The sequence below is a fragment of the Anneissia japonica genome, unplaced genomic scaffold (genome assembly GCF_011630105.1).
Source record: "Anneissia japonica isolate Jap-2015-1 unplaced genomic scaffold, ASM1163010v1 scaffold1035_len235748_cov162, whole genome shotgun sequence".
Taxonomy (NCBI): domain Eukaryota; kingdom Metazoa; phylum Echinodermata; class Crinoidea; order Comatulida; family Comatulidae; genus Anneissia; species Anneissia japonica.
In genome coordinates this window covers 23,925-33,892 of record NW_022749248.1, presented here as the reverse complement: position 1 = coordinate 33,892, position 9,968 = coordinate 23,925, and the positions used below count along the sequence as shown (strand labels likewise).

General features: G+C 34.3%; 1 protein-coding gene across 5 annotated transcripts in view; it reads right to left on the bottom strand.

Annotated features, from left to right (window-relative positions):
* LOC117121041 (glutathione S-transferase omega-1-like) overlaps positions 1 to 9,968 on the bottom strand; it is a 23,508-nt gene continuing 13,540 nt past the window's right edge. For 4 of the 5 annotated variants that reach the window (XM_033266136.1, XM_033266139.1, XM_033266135.1 and 1 more), the window contains exons 2-5: positions 7,149 to 7,254; positions 6,331 to 6,553; positions 4,470 to 4,599; positions 1,272 to 3,157 (exon numbers count right to left, since the gene is read on the bottom strand). In XM_033266136.1, the coding sequence (XP_033122027.1) occupies positions 2,895 to 3,157; positions 4,470 to 4,599; positions 6,331 to 6,553; positions 7,149 to 7,254 (722 nt within the window). In that variant the 3' untranslated portion in view covers positions 1,272 to 2,894. Of the gene's footprint in view, positions 615 to 1,271; positions 3,158 to 4,469; positions 4,600 to 6,330; positions 6,554 to 7,148; positions 7,255 to 9,968 lie in introns of those variants that run through there. The other variant, XM_033266138.1, reaches the window with a different exon arrangement.

Here is a 9,968-nt window from a genome sequence, read left to right as displayed (position 1 = left end):
TTTTAGTTTACATATTTAATTTTTGTAATATTTCAGTACTTTATAGATTAAATTGTTATAATATCAAACTATTTTCCAAATATTTCAGTTATCTACAGTACTTCTATATTTGAATATAATTCTATATTTCAGTAATTAAAATATAATGTTGTTATACTCATAAGATAGAATTCCTAAATCTTATTAGTTATTATATGCATGAATTTCGTTAAAATTACGAGTTTGTTTTAAGACCGGTGTAATAATAGCTACTGCCTATTTATAATCAGCATTCCTCAAATCACCTATTTATATCTGCAGCATTATTATTTGACAAAATTAAATTAATTGTTTAAAAGATTAACATTTTAAAAATGTATGAATTGTTTCAATTGTGTTTACAGTAGCTGCAATTTAGAAATCGTAAACAAAATTTTGGGTCAAATACCCCTCTGCAAACTTCAAAAACAATTCTGGCGGCATAGATGTTGATGTCACTGCTTTGGTAGTGTACATGTTTTCTGTCCATTTTTTCAAGCCTGTTAGCTTTTCAAGGACAACTTTGAAGAATGAAAAGCAACCAATTCCGTGAAACCAGGGCCAGATCATGAGGTCCAACATACCGACTTCCTCTCCTGGAAAATGATAAAAAAAACAGCAAGGTAATAAGTTACAATATCATCAATGTAAGTCTTGTGGCCACTGTCATCTTCATCGTCATCTCAATCTAAGAACATCATCATCATCCACCAAATAGCATAGTGCACATGAGCCAACTTGTACAATGGGCCTGCAGTTTATAGTCCTTGCTTTTTCCACCACTGAAACCATTGGTGTGTGTGCTGCTCGAACAAATGCAAATATGGAAGTGGGTTGCGGCACCCCTGCATTAACCACTCGCCTATTTAATCCGCCATCAACAACAATATCATCATCATCATTAATAATCACCATTAGTTCATTATATTTGATCATTCTTTTAATTGTTTTACTGTATTTTAATGCCAGAACTGAATTTCCGACTTGGAGCAATAAAGTGTATCTTATCTCATCATCTCCATATCTATTCTTCATCATCATCTCCATCATCATTTATCATCACCACCATCCCATGATATTTCTGGCAACTGGAGGCCAAGGACTCTTTCTTTTCAACTGAATCCTAAAAAATGTCTACACCTTCTGTAATTATGAAATACCAGTTTCTTTGATGATGATAATGTGGTGTTACTGATCCCAGAGTACTTAATCTCTAATGGTTAGAGAATAAATTACTCACTTGATGGTACCGGTTTGGTTGTGAGAAGGACCACCTGAATTGCAAAACCTTCTCCAAATTTATTTTATACAGGTACAATTCTGGCTTACTTTCTTAACTAATATTGTACATAGCCTTTTTGATTAGTAAGGTACAATGATATTATTTATGGTCTAAGAGGAGAGATTATGATAGATCAGTTGTTTATTAGTATTGCGATGATACAGAATAGGCACAACAGGTAATATAACATAGTATAGTACTGTATAATCATGGAGGAATTTATACTAATTCCTCCATGGTAGAGTGTAGTTCAGATTTCAGTGCTTGTGCTTATTTAAAAAATTATTTACAGACAGAGTGGAGTTGTGTTGTATTGTTGCGTGTATTTCGATACTTGGAGTATGTATTTAACTTTCTTATCCGAGATATAATCAGTGAACCTTTTGGTTTTGTTTATTAGTGTTGCAATGATAAAGAATATCAAGGCAAACGGGTACAATAGTCCGATATCAGAACTGTGGTGCTGAATTAAAATATATTTACTTACAGAGTAGAGTTGAATAACTTAGTGTTTGAGATACAAGCGTCCTGGGTTCAATACCTGTGACAACAGGATTTTTCTCACAAATAAAAACAAAAAATAAAGAGACTTCGCTGATAAAAGCAAAACAATATTTTCTGTAGGCCTATTCAAGAGGGTCACTGAGTACCAGTTGACCTCTAGGATATATGCTGGAAGGCTACCCTCTATAAATATGGTTTAAAAAATAAATAAAACAAATTGGTGCAATGCATACTCAGGTGATTTGCAAATAGAAATTAGGTTTGGTGCATATTGAAGATTGGCACTTTACTCAAGGGGATTATATTCCATCAGTTACACACTGCAGGAGTATTGTATGTGTACAATTTTGTAGATATGTAAGATTTTCATACCATGCTTTCTAGACACTGTTGTGATCCCAGTGAAAACAATAGGCTCCCAGCTCAAGTGTGTGTCACCTTCTTGACATGTTTTTTTTTTTTTGGCTACCCTTATCTCATCCATGCTTACTGTGTTGGCAATTCACTAGAACAACTATACAAATATACACCAGATTTTCATGAACTTTATGTGAAATTAGACAGTAAGTAGAATGTGCGTCACTCTCTTCAATATACAATTGCATCTGCCCTGGATGTGGCGGCTATGGGTTATCATACTTACAGCCGCTACATACTGTTAGTACTAGTGTAAAGTGTCCTGAGAAATGGACCTAGACTAGCTTGTCAAACTCTAAAAATAGGCTTTCAGTGGAAGGAAGCATATGTCTCTGCTTGATACACAGGCGTAAGATGTTTTCATATTTCGTAGGCTTACTAAAAATACAAATTATTAACTTAATTATTTTTTATTTAAAAAATGTGTACCCTGATTTTTAAACCAAACAATTATAATACAAACAATAAACACTTCCAGTGACTGGAAGTGTTTCTATCAATTTTCGCTGTAAACTCATTGGTAGGAATTTCTTTAATACACTAATTTCTATGTTCAAGTTGATAACTTTTATGTTACTTCAAAATGGTCAAGTTAATTTCAAAAAATATTTTAATGATTTTTTAGGTATTTAGCATGGGACAATACACCTTTAAGGCCATTATTTTTTTTTTATCAAAGTTTTGAGGGCAGTTGCAGTTTTGATGCATCTTCTTCAGTGTAATCATAAATGGGTTTACGTCGCAAAAGGTTGTAGAGAAAAAAACGATGCATGGCTGGGCTTTCAACAGTGGCTTTTACTGCTGGTATTTTGTGCATATCTTGTTCGTATTTGTAGAGCTTCGGTAAAGCGACAGCCAACAGGTCATACATGGGGCTTACACGTAGTCGTTCAAGCCAAGGCCAGATCATGAAATCCACCATGGTTGGCTTTTGACCTAGGAAGGTATAGAAAATGTTTTTTATACTTTGCTTTTTTCTTTGACATTTTATGTCCTATGTTGTGAACAATTGTATCTTGCCTTTTTAATACTTATTCTCCACATTATAAACTTTAAAATGATGGGTCATTTTACTGGAATCGACATACTAATGCCAAAGTTGTGAGTAAAAGACTTCTTATTCTTATGCTAATTAGTCAGTTGAACAATTAGTGACAGTATACAGGTTTGGGGATGGCAAGCCTTATATATGTTTCAAAAGATAGATAAAGAATAACCGAAATGACTAAATACATTAACTGTGAATAATATTCTCCATTTCTGGTTGGAAAAGAAAGTATGGCTAATTGGTCAACTAAAATCGATAATGTAGGTCCCCGTGGATGTAGATGAAGTTGACTTCAAATTTATGTGCATCTTAGGAGTCATGATTATAGAATAAAACCAATAATGGTTATGTCGATATTCCCAGCACCCACAATGTCACAAATATGATCACAACACCACTACCACCACCATTTTACCAATACCTACTTGCTAATACCACCTTCACAAACACATTCAACAAACCATCATAAAGAGCACCTCCACCATTTATTTTATTTTTATTCAGTTATTTATATAGCGCCTTTCTTTGCAGATACGAAGTGCTTCTGTCCCATGTCATTGGGTCCACATGCATACGCATTGCTGTTGTAATCAGCGTAAGAGCAACTGACAATACTGATAGACTACGTTCAGACTTGGAGATAAGCCAGGCTTGAGTTAAGCCCGGCTTAACTTTGCCGGGCGTTCAGACTAGCGGGTTTAGCAAGACGAGAATTTGCATAATAATGAACCGTAACCAGGAAACATGTTTCAAAACATTGCTCGATCACAGGGTACGTAATTGAATGATGATTGGTCATTTCGTCACCCGAAGTCAATGCAAGACCTCCACAACGATTAAAGCCCGGCTTAGAAAAGTTAAACACGGTGGCGCGCAAGGCCTACTGTAGTTACTATAGGAACACAGCCAGGCTTGAGATAAGCCACCTAGTTCAGACTGGCAGGTGGATAAACCTGGTGAGTTTAGCCGGGTTTATCCACCTAGTCTGAACTAGGCCATAGAGTACCATGCTTAAGTGCACAAGCGAAATGCACAGCGATGGATTGATACCTTAACCTCAAGGTTTGGAAATCAAATCATTCCCTTTGCGCTAAACAACTTCTTCATTATCACAACACTACCATCACCAACAGCATTATCACTACCACCATCATCATGGTGATTATCCTCAGTATAATGAAATATGTTATTTGAACCTACCACCAAAGAATGGTGTTGCACGATTGGTGATTATTTTTTCCAACTTTGACAATTTTTCAATCAGCTCTTGTACTGCTGCATCTTTATCCTCTGCAGTTGCCCTAATTGCCTTGTAATAAGCGGGAATTATCTAAAAAATATCATATACAGAGAAAATTAAAAATTATAACCTTCAGCACATGTTCAATTCGTAATTTTTTTACTACAAATTCTAACAGCACAAACCCACAAGTTATAGAACAAAACAATGACATGCATAAACATGCCTTAATAGAGTGGAGTCATTTTCAATTTTGGGAGGGAAAAAAAGGCAGGTTAATTAAGCATTTCTAATTCTGTTGATCAGTTATCCTTTTGTCTGAATCACAAAGCCCTGTCCAGACTATCAAATTTTATTTGACAAAAACTTGTGACATGCTTAAATATGATAATATAATACATACTCCAAGTATGGAAATGCACGCCATCGTGTCGTGCATTTCGATACTTGGTGTATGTATTATACTATCTTATCAAAGAGTATAAATAGAACAAGAGAGCAATGTCTGTTCGTAAAAACGTCACGCCTGTGTAGGACGCCCACTAACGGTTGTATGTTCTTTTTATTACCCAGTGCAGCGCTGCGCAGCACGGTAGAAGTGCGCCAGCTATAAACACAGTAAGCAGAAAACAAAAGTACAGTATCTTGTGGCGAACAGATAAACAGACAAACTGACTGTGCGCGGTCGAGTACTGGGTAATAAAAAACATACAAGCATTAGTTGGCGTCCTACACTAGCTGCATAGGGTGTATCGTATTTTTACGCTCTCAATGAGCGTTGGTGGCTCTCTTGTTCTATTTATACTCTTTGATCTTATCTGAGATTAATCAGTGGACATTTCGGTTTTTTTATGCTTAAATATGGTCATGATGACATCACATCATGACCATATATAGGCACATCATGACCATATATAGGCACATCATGACCATATATAGGCACACCATGACTATATATGGGCATACAACAGACATTTTTTTCCCAAAGAAAAGTTGATAGTGTGGACCGAGCTTAAAGCATTGTCCACATTATCAAATTTTATATGACAAAAACATGTAACGTACTTTATTTTAATTTAATTTTATTCAACTTCGACAGGAAAAAACAGAACAGGTGAACAAGCACCTCTACAGAGCCGTCTTACCGCCGGAGTGAGATAAATGAATCAACCAAAATAAATATAATTTGCATGAGAATAAATATATGTCCAATTTACAAAAGACAAAAAAACAATCATAATCTAACAACAACCAGAACAGTGACAAAAAGTAAGCCAAGTGCAGATATTATCAGAAAAAAAAATTATATTTCAATTTAGAGTTGTAAAATTCAATCACTTTGTTTTTGAAAGATGGAAAATGAGAATCTGATCGAATTGCTAAAGGAAGATTATTCCAGATAGGCACAATTTATGGGATTTTGTTTTGCATCGATGGACAGATAACATTAAAGAATCTGACGAAAATTCTGGTGGCAGGACGGCCCTGTGAGGAATTAAAATGCACATAGTCAACAATAGAAATATCATAAATTCCAAAAGAACTTTTAAACAAAATAAAAAGATCTCTGATTTCACGCCTAAAAGATAACGGTAACAAGTCAAGATGCATGATGCTCAACTTATAAAACATATTCTATACCTAAATACTTATAAAACATATTCTATACCTAAATATATTCATTATGACATCACATCATGACCATCTATAGGCACATCATGACTAAATATAGGCATGCAACAGGTTTTTATTTATTTTTTTTAATTTGATAATCTGAACAGAACTTTAGGAGTTAAATTTTAAAAATAATATTGAGTTTACCTTGCTACCAAACTGGTTGACAATTAGATCATCCCTAGCCCGCTTGTATGGATCTGAAGATTTAAGTTTTCGTCCGGGATAGGCATCATTTAAATAATCTGACACAATGAGCGACTCATACAAGACCTTCCCATCATGCTCCAGTGCAGGCACTTGGCCATTTGGATTCTTCTCAAGCAACCATTCTGGTTTATTTTTTAGGTTACAGTTAATAACTTCATAGCTTTTAATACAGAAAAGAAAGTTATATTGAAATATTTATATTGTTTGATATTTAGTGTTAATAAGACTTTTACAGTCAAATTTTCAATACAGTACTTGTGCTGAACCAAATTGACAAACTGAGAATAAACAATGAAAAGGATAGCATACATAGAAATATGTTTGGTGAACCCAGTAAAATTTAAAGACTTATTTCAATTGGGGTCCTTCTGGTGTTAAACTGGGCAGTACACAGAGAGACAATTTCCTGCTCATGGCCAATTGACGCGTGTTTGCGTTAATTGGCCATGTTGCACACCAGACCAACTGGTTGAATGTCACATTCGATAGATGGTGTGCTACTGTTACTTGTAATTCAGGCCCCCTCCCCAGCTGGAACAAAAAGAGAGAAGTGGATAGGAATTGATCCAGTGACCAAAGGTCTCAAAGGGTCTTCACCGTCGGTTCAGCACATATAGAGTGGCTAAACCAATTTACTGTAGCTGATGATGCTAAGCTGCTCTCACTGTCACTGGTTTTAATTACTTGATCTAATTATTTAAAACGTGAAAATATACCGAGATCTTCATTACTGACATAATTTATGGGATACTTACTCTAGGCCCTTGGCCTCTGCAACCAGCCTAGCTCTCTGTGCAAATGGGCAAAATTGCATGCTGTAAATTCTAAGCTTGCCCGACTCAAGTGGTGGCAGTGCTTCACCTGAATAAAATAAATGCAACTAATATTTGTATTTGAACAGAGATTAAAATATCTAAAACCTCGTTCCAAGAGGCATGGGGGGGGGGAGGAAGAAACAGGCCCCTCTGACTCCTACATAAGAGCCTAGAGGCAGATTTAGCGCGGACACAGGGATAGGGTCCCCTAAAAAAAAAGAGAGAAATTGGAGAAAAAGAAAGAGGGGAGGTGGGAGGATGGTATCTCAAAACAGGTCTACGGGGTACCTAAAAAAAAAAAAAGAGAGAGAGAAATGGGAGAAAAAGAAAGGAGAAAGATTGGGGGGAGATGGAAGGATGGTATCTCAAAACAAGCTGGGCCCTTGTTTCACCACTTTGCTTAGACCTTGCTTAGACCACTTTGAGTACTGAAACGAAAACAAGCACTCCCTGGTAACATAAAATTGAGGACGCTGTTATGCTTACTCAAAACATGCATATTTATCAAAATGAATGTTAATATACGTAGACCGGTGTTTACAGACTCTGAGAAACCTCCTCCGTCATATTGTAGCAATGGTTTTATAATAATAAAAAATTAATAAATTTATTCTTATATAGCGCAAAGTGCAAGAAACCTCTAAGCGCTTAATCACAATGTAAAGGATACAAAAGCAGATAGTAGCACAGCGCTTCAGTTCAGTAGCAACTTGCTACTTTATTATAATTTTATGTTGTTTACAATTATATTATCACGTTTGTAAATTAATGTCCCAATTCAGTTACATTAATTTTATTTTTGTTAACATTCTTCAGTCATTAAAACTTACATTTGTTAGTCTATGTAATAAACTACTCAATCTACATCAAATAAATATTAACACTATAATAGATAATAAATTATGTTAAAGTAAAGTGGGTGGCGCATCAGTTGTGGTAGGTATGTGACTATCAGCCGTTGCGAGCGCGATATCGTGGCACCGCTATTGTTTTTGCTAGCGACTCGAATGTTGCAACAGCCCTCTATTTTTTTCGCTGCAGAGGTCGTATTTATTTTTTCCCTGTGACCCAAAAATAGTGATGTCGTAGTTCACATGTTCCTTTTTCACCTAGTCATCAAATAGTTTTTTCCGACTTTGGGAAGTGAGTGAATTTTTGCCGAAAGTTTGAATTGTCAAAAACATTCAATTTTTTTTAAAGAAGTTAAGTTTATTTTGTTCTGAAACCAGTTTATTGTGTTAGTTTATATATTTATCTACAACTGAGTGTAATATTTAGATAATCTAAACACCGAAACCTAGTTTTTGACCGAAAATAAAGTGTAATGTGAATGGAAATTATTCAATTATTTTGAGTTGGGCTCACGGGCCAAAATATGATATCTGAAGTACCGGTAATTAAGCAAGTCGTTATAATGTTTTTGGTAATTTTGAATTCTACTTTTTGTTACAATATATGGTAACAAATTCTGTAACTTTAAGCAAAGAATACGTACATAATTATCAATATTCTGTTCACATCCTAGTTGGTTAAAACAATAAGAAATTGCATTCGGTGTATAATAAACGTTAGTAACATAAACATAAAAAATATATATAATAAGCATACTTTATAAAACATAAATTGACCTAATTTTCTGATAGATAAACAAATTAAATAACGTTAATTAAATGAAATATATTTAATGATACAGACGTATTGCTACCATCAACCGTAACACATAATTTGAAATAAAAGTAGGGGTATCGTAGAAGAGAATCACTAATGGGCATTGACCTCAAAAGTACTGTAGAAGTACAGAAATAATAATAATAATAATAATAGTGTTTTTTGTGGATGCAGAGAAATATGGGTATATAGAACTACAAGAAAATAGGTGTGATATCGAAATTCCAAAAAGGAAACATGTTATAAACATATCCTGTTTTCTTTTTTTTATTTCTTATGTAAAACCGGATTTAAACTTTCAAAACGTTTCTACAATGTGTATTTAGGCTTAATCAATACTGTATTGCGAATGCATCAATAGTCAATTAGTCAATTGATTGAATAACGCTTTTGTATCATCGGCACACCTTTTAAGTGTAACCTTACAACGACTAGACAATAATTAATTGATATAGAGAGAAAACACACACAAAAAAAATGTTCTCTCTCTTATAAAGTATAATGAAAATAACCTGATGGTAAAAAATCAATAGGAAAACTAGGAGGAACAATGCATCGAAAAAATGTGGGGGGGGGGGGAGAATAGCCTGGGAAATAACTTTAACACTGTATAATATTGCTACATTCTGTAAAGTAAAGCCTCAAAACCACCTCGATTTTGAGTCTACTCAATTTAAAAATCTTTCCAGGCTTTTCTAGATATTGTTAGAACTAACTTAATCTTTGGCGTGTTTTGATAGCAGATAATTTTTTTTCAGTGGGTTAACCCGACTCAAAGACAAGCTTGCGTACAAACCAACATGCACATTCATCTTCTATACAATAGGAGCCATGTTCACATGCATGATCTTTTTAAAATTAAAAATCAAAATTTAAAAGTAGATAGACATTTTGAAAACAAGGCCAAAAAAACACCAATTTCTTTCATACTACAGATAACTTCTTTTTGGATGAAGTTGAAACTACTGTAATACAAAAACAAATTCTTTTGTATTTAGAATAATTTTTTTTTAATGAAATAAGAGACATTAGAAAACTTAAGATTAAATACATTAAAAATAACAAGCTTCTGTTCTTTTGACTTTTGGTAGT